At 36.9% G+C, this 13,224-nt stretch overlaps 1 protein-coding gene across 1 annotated transcript; it reads right to left on the bottom strand.

The window, feature by feature from the left end:
* Positions 1-11,122: 11,122 nt before the first annotated feature.
* LOC149837988 (abscisic stress-ripening protein 3-like) lies at positions 11,123-12,960 on the bottom strand. Its single transcript, XM_090006305.1, has 2 exons — positions 12,727-12,960; positions 11,123-11,385 (listed from the first exon to the last, which is right to left on the bottom strand). The coding sequence occupies exons 1-2, from the start codon at positions 12,958-12,960 to the stop codon at positions 11,203-11,205; spliced, it is 417 nt and encodes a 138-aa protein (XP_089862431.1). The 3' UTR covers positions 11,123-11,202.
* Positions 12,961-13,224: the final 264 nt, after the last annotated feature.

Genomic DNA, 13,224 nt, shown 5'->3' on the forward strand with positions numbered 1-13,224 from the left:
GGGTATATACGAACAAATCATGTTTACTTTAAAAGGAGTACTAGAGATATTGAACCCTGAATTGCCTAATAATATTAGACACATGTAATAACAAAGCTCTATAATAAGAACCTCGAACCCATTTAGATTTATGGTCTACCTGGAGAGGTATGTAATACAAGCTCCAAGTAACAATATTATGTTGATGGGAGCAAAGCGTCCCAATGGTCTGCAGTCACTTGAAGGTTAGGAGATCAGAGCTATCAATGTGTCATAGGTGATAAATTTTCAACTACTGCAGCTAGTTCATGATGTATCTTATACTGAACATTTACTATTGCAAAAACTTTTTCTGGTCTCAGACTGTCTGCTTTCAACCATGGGCAGTTAGACCTTTGAGAAACATAAAATATATAACATAATAAATGCCCAAAGTATTCTTTTCTGTTGCACTGCATGTCCCCGTGTACTCAAAGGGACTGTAATCAAGAGAAACAAAGACCTTATTTACACAGTCTTGAAATAAAAATATACCCTGATAATGCATGGTTATATTATGATTAAAGTTGCATGTTACTTCATAATTGTTAATTTTGAAACATGTTATATAGTTTTCTATTAAACTATTTTATGCCTTGACAAACTATATTAGAATTATATCATGCCTTGATGAACTATGACATCTTATATTGAAATGTATCATGCCTTGATGAACTGTGACATCTTATATAGAAATGTACCATGCTTTGATAAACTGTGATATCTTATATTGAAATGTACCACGCCTTGATGAACTGTGACATCTTTTATGAAAATGTATATTTTAATGTTATGCAATTACCTGAAATTTGTGTATACCTGCCAGGCTTTCACAAGTCTGATCGTTTAAAGCAATTTCAAGTGATTTATATGCTGCACGGTGGATGACGAGATTTAGGAGTGATGAGGGGAACCAAGACCTTTGAGGATCCAGGGCTAGAATTAGGATTTATTTTTATTTTGATCCTAAGTGCTTGTGTAATTGTAACTCTGTCTTTTTATCCATCTTACTGCATTTTGTGAATGCCTACTTTTAGAAATATAAATCATTTTGATGTTTATAAATGATTCGTGAATGGTTTTTTGATTTTACGCTCTTGATTTATACATGTAACCCGCTACAGTCTTTCAACCCTTGTATAAAATATCGTTTTTCGCTGTTTAAAGTTAAAAAGAAATTTTTTTAATTTTTTCTAAAATCTGAGTTAAGATTTTTTTGGGGCATTACATTTTTATTTTTGAAAACAAAAAAATTTTTGTTAGTAGGGATGCTATTTTTCATGAGAGAGTTTTTTCATACAAATATGAACTAAGTCCTCAAAAAGAACAATTTCCCATCATGAATGGAATATATATTGAATCAACCCCCTTTCAAATAACTCATAATTATCCTCAAGTGGGAGAGAATGTTCCTAAAATTGATATTTCGTAGCCTATTATTGACATTTATGAACCTAGGCCAGTTCATGAAATCGATGAGGCATAAGCTTAAATCGATACTCAAGAACCATAATCTGAAATTGTCCAACATCAGGATCAATCTAGGCATTCCAGTCATGTCAAATCTCGGCCTACATATTTACATGATTATCAATGTGATTTAGCTGCATTTATGCCCACATGTCGGCTCCATCAACTTCATGGATGTCAATTCCTCTTTGTTATTTTTTTAAAATTGTCAAGAACACAAAGCATTTCTTATTTCTATCTCCTTCCACCAAGAGCCAAGAGACTATTTGACAACCCTAAGAGATGAGAAGTGGCAAACAACCATGTCAGTTGAAATCCAAGCTCTCAAGCAAAATAAAACTTGGACGCTTATGGATTTGCCTCCGGGATGAAACCCATCGAGTTCAAACGGGTATTCAAAATCAAGTTCAAATCTAATGGAAACATTGAACAATATAAAGCATGACTTGTGGCCAAAAGGATAAACTCAACAAGAAGGGCTTGATTATCATGACACTTTTTCTCCCGTTGTTAAACTTGTCACCATGCGATGCTTTTTATCTGTAATAGCAAAATTCAGCTGGCTGTTGCATCAATTAGATGTCAACAATGCCTTCCTTCATGGGGATCTGGATGAAAAGATCTACATAAACTTGCTACGCGCGAGGGGGAGACACATATATATTGTTTGAATAAATCCATATATAGATCAAAACATGCATCTAGGCAATGGTTTGCCAATTTTTTCAATGCCTTCAAGAAAGCCAATTTCAACAATCTTTAACTAATTATTCCCTATTTTGATCATATCAAGGAGCAAACAGACTTTTGTCCTTGTCTATATCGATAATTTTATCATCATTGGAAATGATGATGCTATGGTGCAAAAGTTGAAGTATTCTTGAATGAATGTTTTCATATCAAGGACCCTGGAAAATTAAAGTTTTTCCTTGGAATAGAGGTGGCTCAATCAAAGAAAGTGATCTTTCTCAATGAAAGAAAGTATATCCTTGAATTATTGGAAGATGGTGGTCTCCTAGGATCTAAGCCCAACAAAATACCTATGAAACAAAACCATAAATTGGATCATAGTGGTGGCCATCAAAGATCCCAATATTTATAGAAGATTAGTAGAAAGACTCATATATCTTACCATAACGCAGTATTACATATATGGTTCACATTTTGAGTCAGTTTATGCAAGAACTAAGGCAACCACATTGAGACAACCATGAAACTAGTGAGATACTTAAAATCCACATCAAGCCAAGGAATTCTACTAGAATCCAGGAACAATTTGAATTTATCATGCTAAGTGAGCTTTGATTGGGCAAGTTGTCCTTTCAATAGAAGATCCACCATAGGATATTGCACTTTCCTGTGAGAATCTTTCATTTCTTGCGAAACCAAGAAACAAACTACAGCCTCATGATCTTCCACTGAAGTAGAATATTAGGCCTTAACAACTGGGGCATGCAAGATCACATGGCCAATGAACTTATTTCATGACCTGGGAATCTCACAAAAAGATCTTGCTCAAATATTTTAAGATAATCAATCGGCTTTGTTTTTATGAACGGATGAAGCATATAGAATTACATTGTCACTTTGTGAGGAAAAAATTACAACAAGAAATCATATGCACCAGTTTCATTACCAGCAAAAGTCAAAAGGCTGACTTCTTTACAAAGATAGAGATCATCGATATGGGAAGCCACCTCAATCCGATTGACCTCCTTGAATCAACGATACGATATTTTCCATTTTGTTACTTTCGTTATTTCTGTTTCCTTTTGGATTCCTGAAATCAAGGGAACCATTCCCTTATTGTGATCTTTATTTATTCTTTTGTATCTCTGTAACAAACACGATTCTTGATTTTGGTTTGTCAAATGACATAAATATTTAATTTAGTTTTTTTAATTAACATATTTATGAATGATGTTTGTTAGGATTTTGGGTTTTGATTTGGTGTTTTTATATTGACATAAACATATAGTTTATGGTTCTAGGGTTTTTGTATGTGTTTTAATTACTATTAGGCATGAATCAATGAATATTGTGTGATTTGATTTTGGTTAAAATATTAGACTTTTTTATTAATTAACATAAATCATATTTTTTGATGTTTGTTGAAATTGAGGTTTTGATTTGGTTTTTTTAGAATGACATAATATTTGGTTATGGTTTTAATTTATGAAGATTGTAGGATTAGAGTTTTGATTTGTTTTTTTTTTTTAAATACCACGAATTAGTATAATTTATTAGTAATTAATTTTTTTTTTTATTATTTTTTTTTTACTTTGCATGTGTGCCCACCCTAAGTTAGAATCCTGGCTCCTCGGATGGTGGGCAAGGGAGACCCAGAGTTTTATGCCAGTGAACTCTGTAAGTGATTAAATTAATGAAATCAGCAGTATCCCACCCAATATGCATCCCAAAACAGGGTTGGATTCATGGACATGAGATCTCGCTCACAATAACACAGTACACCATGCACACATTTACTGGGTGAGCTCGTGATGGGCTAATAGGGATCAGCATGTTGCAGAACTTGACTGGTTTTTATGGTCAATGGTTCATGTCGTGGGAACCATACGCTTGAGTAATTGTTTCCTATATAAAAATGTTACTCCCCCCTACATACATAAAGTTTTCACTGTACTGTTAACAATCACAATAGCCACGATACATAATTACTATATCATCATATATTGACAGAAATTTTCTTTTGAAGATCTCTATGCACAAAAATATCCAAGAACAAATCCTTCCTAACCATAATAAATTTCATTTCCTTCAGAAAAAAAAGAGAAACAGGGCCAAGTTCATAAACTTGTGGACAGCTGTGTCTACTAATCGTTACTGTCCACACCCCATGGAAACATTGGACGGATGGGACGCCTGGAACATGGTGTCCCCGGCCAGCGAGACTCCTTTTAGGAGTCCAGCAGTATTCCACCCCTCTCTGGAGGAGTGGTGTCTGTGCAATCAAATGCATGTTTTTAGTGAAAATATCATGTCTCATGCCAAGCACCTCATGAACTTCTAGCATACTAGAAAAGTTGAGGTTCATGAACTCCAATGGGCTTCATATGTTATGATTTTCATGAACTTGGTTGAGACCAGTTTGGTGCCCAACATCCCTTTCTAAACTTGGGAGGATTTGAACAATTGGCTAACCAAAACGGATTTTAAAAAGTGGGAATTCATGGATTTTGGTGAGCCTCACATGATGCACATTTGTTCTAAAAAAAGGAGCACCAAGCAATTGATGACTATTTGTGCTATTATTTAGTTTTTGCCATTGTCAAGTAATTGCATCACGTGGCTCAATTTGTCTCTGCCAACTTAGGTTATTTCCATGATGATACTAATCATACTGATGAAAGATGTGTTAGGAAAGTTTTAAATTATTAATGGTTACTACCAAAAGTGTTTTGGAAAAAGTTTAGTACCATATCTAAGAGAGAAAAGTTTTCCAAGAGGTTTAAATAGAGAGTTTGTAATCTATACTTTACTTTGGTAAGCCTTGAGTATTTAGGTGGATTGCGGACGTTGCTGCGCATCGTGCAGCAACGGACGCGCCGTTCGCGCACACGCGCGCGCGCGCGCGTGCGTGCGCAAGGGCGCTTGAGGCGCAATGTGGCGTTTTGATGGCGCACTTTGCACTTCGCTCGCAGCGGTGCGAGGTGCATATGAGGCGCAAATATCCATTTTGATTTTTCGGTTTTGAGACATCTGGCCGTTTGAAAGGTTTAATAGCATTTATATTGAGTTTAAGGCGCTTTGTGACTGTTGGACGGTTTTGGAGGCCTTTGATTGACAGTCAAAGGTGGGTGACCGTTCAGGTACCTTTTGTCCTATTTTCAAACTGTCAGATTTATGGCCTTTAATCTCATTTATCGCAAAACGTTTTGGCCTCTCTAAAAGTCTATAAATTCTTCTATTTTCGTCTTTTTGAAGATTATCAGAATTTCTGACTCTCCAGTTTTCTCCTTTCTTTCTTCTCGGTTTGGCTTGCAGAGTTCATGTGTGGGAGAGGTCATCTGTTCTTGCGAAGCAGTGACTCTCTTGAGGTTCAAGCCTAGTTGTATCCTGGGAACTCAGTCGTAACAAAACCCTTTTTCGCATCTTCGGAATTTCCGGAGTGGGGCGATTGAAGTTCTAAAGATAGCGATCTTAAGAACGTGCCTCTAGGCTTGAATTCTCTTTTCTGAAATCCTGTTTTCACTAGGTTGGAATAACAATTTTAGAACTTCAATTATGGCCTCTGGTTCGACATCCAACTCCATAAATCTGCTTAGCCGTGACCTTGAAAAACTCGATCGATTTGATGGGTCAAACTTCAAGCGGTGGCAATCAAAGGTATCGTTCTTGCTATCTGAGCTGCATATCGACTATGTCCTCAAAAAGCCCTGTCCCACTGTCGTTGCTGGAGAAGTTGAGACAGAAGAACAGAAGAAAGAGCGAGAGAAGTGGCATACTGACAACTACAGATGCAAAGGGCATATCCTGAACACTTTAGCCGATTCACTCTTTGACCTGTATTCACCATTGGAGTCGGCTGGAGAGTTGTGGAATGCTCTCGAGATCAAGTACAATGCAGAAGATGCTGGTAACAAAAGGTTTATAGTAGATCAGTATGTTAATTTTTCTATTGTTGATGATAAGCCTATACTTGCTCAAATTCATGAGATGCAAATACTGGCCTATAAGATCAAAGGAGAAGGTATGTATCTTGATGATGACTTCCAAGTTGCTGTCATCATTGGGAAGCTACCGGATTCCTGGAAAGAATATAGGAATCACCTAAAACATAAAAATGAGAAAATCACTTTAGATGGCCTTCTTAAGGACATCCGAATTGAGGAAGAGACTCGTCTTCGTGACAAAAAGAATTCGAGTCCTAAAGAAGGTTATCCTAAAGTGAATTTTGTTAGTAACAAGGGTGGCAAAATCATGAAAACCCAGAAAATCAAAAAGAATTTTGTGAAAGGGAAAAAGCCAACTGATAAAAAGAAAATTAGTTGCTATGTTTGTGGCAAGTTTGGCCATTTTGCTAGAGAATGCAGAGAACGGAAGAGGACTGGTCCTAAGCCAAATGAGTCAGAGGAGAGGCTTGTTGCTGTAATCTCTGAAACCTTTATGGTGGCTGCAAATAAGGACTGGTACCTGGATACTGGAAGCACTGTTCATGTGGCAAACGACAGGAACTTGTTCAAGTCGTATGAAGTAGTGGGGGAGGGATGCAATCTCTTTATGGGAAACTCTTCCTCAACTAAAGTGCTGGGAAAAGGGAGTGTGGAAATTAAGTTCACCTCCGGGAAAGTCCTAACACTTGAGAATGTCCACTATGCTCCAGAAGTTCGAAAAAATTTAATCTCTGCAGATCTCCTGTCACGAAATGGTTTTAAGATTGTTATTGAGTCTGGGATTGTAACTGTGACCAAAGGGAAAATCTTTGTAGGAAAAGGGTTTGCCACTGGTGGTATGTTCAAGATGAGCATAAATGAAGCTACTACTTCTGTTTATATGGTTGACTCTTATTTTCTTTGGCATTCAAGATTAGGACATATAAATTCTCGTTGCATTCATAATATGAATAACTTTGGTCTTCTTCCGTGTCATGTGAAAATAGAACATAAACATAAGTGTGAGACATGTATTCAAACTAAGCTAACTAGACTCCCGTTTCCTAGTGTAGAAAAGAATTATAAATTGCTTGAATTAGTGCATTCTGATGTGTGTACGATGGATAATGTTTTGAGTCGTGGTGGCAATAGGTACTTTATTACCTTTATAGATGATTACTCAAAATTTTGTTATGTTTATTTGTTGAAACATAAATCTGAAGCATTTTCCAAATTTCTTCTTTATCTAGCTGAAGTACAAAATAGGTTTAAAACAAAGGTTGTACATTTAAGAACAGATAGAGGAGGTGAATACTTAGGTGGAGAATTTGATAAATTCTGTGAAGATAATGGTATTATCCATCAAACGTCAGCTCCTAGAACTCCTGAACAGAATGGAGTAGCAGAAAGGAAAAACAGAACACTTGTAGAAATGATGAATGCTATGCTTCTTAATACAGGTTTGCATTCCAACTTATGGGGAGAAGCTATACTTTCTGCTTGTTATATTCTTAATCGAGTTCCTTATTCTAAATCTGATAAATCACCTTATGAATTGTGTTTTGGTAAGAAACCTAATCTTAGTTATTTTCGTGTTTGGGGTTGTTTAGCATATGTTAAAATTCCAGAAAATAAAAGGAAGAAGGTTGGACCTAAAGCATTTAAATGTGCATTTGTTGGGTATGCTGAACATAGTAAAGCATATAGATTTTTGGACATTGTTAATGATGTTATTTTAGAATCTAGAGATGCATCTTTCATAGAACATAAAAATGCATTTGATTCTCTTCTTGATGGCAGCCGGATTATAGTAGATGAACTTCCTGTAAATGACATGATTGAATATTCTAATGAATGTGTTGATGAACCAGAAACTGAAGTTAGACTCAGTAAACGTATTAGAAAACCAACTAATTTTGGTTCTGACTTTTATACATTTCTAATTGAGAATGATCCTGTGTCTTTTCAAGAGGCTATGTCTTCTCAAGATGCTGCCTTTTGGAGAGAAGCTATTAATGATGAAATAGAATCAATTATGTCTAATAATGTTTGGAAATTAGTGGATTTACCTGTTGGTTGCAAAACTATTGGCTGCAAATGGATTTTCAAAAAGAAATTAAAAGCTGATGGTACAATTGATAAATTTAAAGCACGTTTGGTTGCAAAAGGCTTTAAACAAAAAGAAGGTATTGATTATTTTGATACTTTTGCTCCTGTAACCAGAATATCTACTATTAGAATTCTGATTGCCATGGCTGCCATATATAAGCTTCAAATCCATCAAATGGACGTGAAAACGGCCTTTTTGAATGGAGAATTAGATGAAGAGATATATATGGAGCAACCTGAAGGTTTTGTAGTGCTAGGGCAAGAGCGCAAAGTTTGCAAACTTGAGAAATCCTTATATGGATTAAAGCAAGCCCCTAAGCAATGGCATGAAAAATTTGATAGTTCTCTGGTGCATAATGGTTTTAAAATTCATGATGCGGACAAATGTGTCTATAGTAAAGTAGATAGTGACTCAATTATTATTATTTGTTTATATGTTGATGATATGCTTATTTTGGGTAACAATAGTGAATGCATAAATCAAACAAAAAGATTTTTATCTTCCTTGTTTTGTATGAAAGACTTGGGTGTTGCAGATGTTATTTTAGGAATCAAAATAATAAGAAATAAAAATGGCATTATATTATGTCAATCACACTATATTGAGAAAATTCTTACAAAGTATGGATATCTTAATAGTTCACCAGCATGCACCCCATATGATCCAAATATGAAATTGACTCCTTATGATGGTGCTAGTGTTCAACAATTAAAATATGCCAGTGTTGTAGGTAGCCTTATGTATGCAATGAACTGCACAAGGCCTGACATTGCCTATGCAATGAGTAAAGTGTGTAGATACACTAATAATCCTGGTCATCAACACTGGAATGCAGTGAACAGGATTCTTAGATATCTAAAGCATACTTTAGACTATGGAATTCACTATACCGAGTTTCCTGCTGTTATTGAAGGGTATAGTGATGCAAGTTGGAATACTGACTTTGAAGATTCCAAGTCTACGAGTGGTTGGGTTTTTACCCTTGGAGGAGGAGCAATTGCATGGGGGTCTAAGAAACAGACCTGTATAACTCATTCTACAATGGAATCTGAGTTTATTGCTTTGGCATCTGCTTGTAGAGAAGCTGAATGGCTTAAGAATATGCTAGTGGATATTCCACTAGGTGAGAAGCCTATACCTGCTATTTCAATGTTTTGTGATAGCCAATCAGCTATATGTAAAGCAGGTAATATGAAATACAATGGGAAGTCTAGACATATTAGTCTAAGACACAGTTTTATAAGACAAATGATTGATGACAATATTATTTCATTGAAATATGTGAAGTCATGTCAAAATTTGGCAGACCCATTTACGAAAGGCCTTTCGAGAGATGTCATCAATAAAACATCGAGGGGAATGGGAATTAAGCCAATTAAGTCATCACCTAAGGATACCCAACCTAGAGCGTTGGAGATCCCACATGCATAGGTTCAATGGGAAACAAATTGGTGAATGACAGATATTGAGCATATTTATGTAAGCCCATTACTAATGTGTGCTCATGAGCTGTAACTAATATGAGGGTTGAGCTAATAGCTCTTAATGAGTTTGTAGGCCTTAAGGCTAAGGTGTGTGTTACAGTACACCTAGACAAACTCACCTATATGAGTGTAGAAATGTGAGCCGTTTCTTATGAGAATTGGCAATTCTCTAGAGCACTCATGAATCCAGGAAAGCACAAGGCTCTAAATGTGCCAACATGAAATCCACACAATCGAACTTTTGGAAACCGATGTATGATTGAAAACTCCGTTAACAATATAAGGGGCTAAGTTCAAGGTAAGTCCACTTAACACCTTGGTTAATTTAGGTTTTCTTTCATATAGTGGGGGTTCAAGTCATGCAGACACTCTCACTAATGCATAAGTTTCTATGCAAGCCAAATATATTTTAAAACTAGTGGGGGATTGTTAGGAAAGTTTTAAATTATTAATGGTTACTACCAAAAGTGTTTTGGAAAAAGTTTAGTACCATATCTAAGAGAGAAAAGTTTTCCAAGAGGTTTAAATAGAGAGTTTGTAATCTATACTTTACTTTGGTAAGCCTTGAGTATTTAGGTGGATTGCGGACGTTGCTGCGCATCGTGCAGCAACGGACGCGCCGTTCGCGCACACGCGCGCGCGCGCGCGTGCGTGCGCAAGGGCGCTTGAGGCGCAATGTGGCGTTTTGATGGCGCACTTTGCACTTCGCACGCTCGCAGCGGTGCGAGGTGCATATGAGGCGCAAATATCCATTTTGATTTTTCGGTTTTGAGACATCTGGCCGTTTGAAAGGTTTAATAGCATTTATATTGAGTTTAAGGCGCTTTGTGACTGTTGGACGGTTTTGGAGGCCTTTGATTGACAGTCAAAGGTGGGTGACCGTTCAGGTACCTTTTGTCCTATTTTCAAACTGTCAGATTTATGGCCTTTAATCTCATTTATCGCAAAACGTTTTGGCCTCTCTAAAAGTCTATAAATTCTTCTATTTTCGTCTTTTTGAAGATTATCAGAATTTCTGACTCTCCAGTTTTCTCCTTTCTTTCTTCTCGGTTTGGCTTGCAGAGTTCATGTGTGGGAGAGGTCATCTGTTCTTGCGAAGCAGTGACTCTCTTGAGGTTCAAGCCTAGTTGTATCCTGGGAACTCAGTCGTAACAAAACCCTTTTTCGCATCTTCGGAATTTCCGGAGTGGGGCGATTGAAGTTCTAAAGATAGCGATCTTAAGAACGTGCCTCTAGGCTTGAATTCTCTTTTCTGAAATCCTGTTTTCACTAGGTTGGAATAACAAGATGATCATCTCAAGCTTTCTCAAGTATTTTCATTCACAGTGATATGAATATACCCAATATTATTCATATAAAAACTAACTAACAAAGAAAATTAGAAGCGGAACACACGCACACAAGACACTCAATCTTCTTTATTAGAAACCTCAGGAGACAGCACCAGTACAGAGAACTGCACCTCCATCACCTGCAATTAGTTCACTAAAAGAACAAGACCAATAACTTAAAAGAAATGGTGGTGCTTCTTCCCGGATGCATCATCACCCTCTTCCTTGGCATCTTTCCTCTCATGGTGCTCATGGAATGCATACCCGCCGGTGCCGACTGCGGCAGCAGCAGCAATCTCCTCCTCTATCTTGTGCCTGTGAGCATGCTCTGGGTCCTTCTCTACCTTATGCTTCTCATGCTGCACAAAACCAAGTGAATTTTTTAATTTATTTCCATGAGCATTGACTCAAGGATCTAGCCAATTTAGATTTTCCTAGGTTCGACCCTAGTGGACCAAGTCTAAGCTAGGTTTAATGGATTAGGATATCATAATTGTCAATCCACTCCAAGATCACTGAGCCTATGATATGGACTCGGGGTAAAACATGATCAAGTTCACGAACTCCAAAGTAATTTCGTGGATAAAGTATTGAAGTTGCATGAAACACTACCAAAGATGAGGCACAACCTACCCCCGGGCTCCATTAGAGCACACGAAACATGACCAAGTTCACGAATTTTAGTGTTCTTGTTGTTGGTGGCTCATGAACTTGGTCGTGTTTTCTGTGATGCCAAACATGCCCTTGATTTTTCATGTACTAGAAATCTCCATATGTAAAGTTTGTGGTCTTGCTCAGCAGTTTATCCCAGTGAGAAAAATATATAAATAAATAAAATAACCTGTAACATGATTATCACTTGAACTTCGGAAAAGGCAAAACTAACAATTCAAAAATATACTTATCCAGTGTGGGAGGCAATGGTGAGAGGATTAAAAGGCACGAGAATCGAGATTGCTATAGTCATTGGTGAATTTTTTTCTATAGCAAATTCTTATAAAGTAGGAGGGATTTATACACACACCTGTGTGTGTGCGTGGTACTCTAAACATAAAGTAACTATTTTTAATAAAGTTTTAAATGGACATGGCCTTTTGAATATAGAATTTCTCCAATTCTCCAATCACCATTGAAAATATAATTTTATCATGGTTTATATATAGACACACATATGGGCCAAAGAGATAGCTGGATGGTTGGGTTGCACAATGATAAGGGCCCCAGCTCGCATATCAAATAAATAAATAAATAAAAGCATGCTCGATTTAGTAGAATCAACTCCTGGATGATGTTTTTTCGGCAAAAAAAAAATGTTCCTCTGAGTTGGAAAATTTTGATACATCCATACCTGTTGATTTTTTTAATTGCCAAACAAACCTGTATACAGGTTGGATTCTGGCGAACCAAAAGTCGATTCTTACTAAATAAAATATACAGATCACATCTATGTTGTTAGATGTAACAAAAAAAACTAAAAAAAAAGTGAGACATTTTGATAAGTTGGTTGTATTTACAATTGATTGTAGCAAATATATATATATATATATATATAGTTTTAAATGAACATGGCTTCTCAAATAGTTTTTACCAATTACCATTGAAAATTTTGAATTTGTCACACGATATTTTCGTAATAATACATTAAATAAAAAATGAACGCACCAAAGGGTGGTTGCCATCACTTGGTTGAATTAACTTACCACAGCAAAAGCACCAGCAGCAACAGCTCCAATCTCGCCAAGATGCTCCCGATGCTTGTGCTCCTTCTCCTCCTTCCTGTAGTCGACCGGCGGCTCTGCAACGTAGACCTCAGTGGTCTGCTCATAGCCGTTGCCAGTCGAGACGTAGCCGGACTCGGCGTAGACCGCCTCAGGCTGTGGCTCTTCCTCCTTGTGGTGGAAGAAGTGGTGGCGTTGGTGGTGCTCCTCAGCCATGCTGATAGCAAAGAAGTTCAAAACTCAAAGTGCAAACACAAGGGAGAGTTGCAAAGGAAGCAATGAGAATAGGTTGGAGAAGTCAGGCCAATGAGGGGACTATTTATAGGCCAAAAAGAGAGAAAGTTTATCAGGGAAAGGTTATGCGTAGATTAAGGACTCTTTGGACGGCTGAGATTGGTGGATCTCATGGGTCTGTTTATAAATTGATAATGTAGATATCCGCAAATGGTGGTGATTATTATCTTGTCTTGGAATTGCTAA

Source organism: Nuphar pumila, chromosome 5 (genome assembly GCF_984573655.1).
Source record: "Nuphar pumila chromosome 5, dmNupPumi1.hap1.1, whole genome shotgun sequence".
Taxonomy (NCBI): domain Eukaryota; kingdom Viridiplantae; phylum Streptophyta; class Magnoliopsida; order Nymphaeales; family Nymphaeaceae; genus Nuphar; species Nuphar pumila.

Bases quoted from the DNA above. Each gene is read 5' to 3' on its own strand.
- LOC149837988 (XM_090006305.1), bottom strand. From the start codon at position 12,960: ATGGCTGAGGAGCACCACCAACGCCACCACTTCTTCCACCACAAGGAG. The intron at 11,386-12,726 runs GTAAGTTAATTC...GGTTTTGTGCAG, and splicing joins CTGCTGGTGCTTTTGCTGTG to CATGAGAAGCATAAGGTAGA.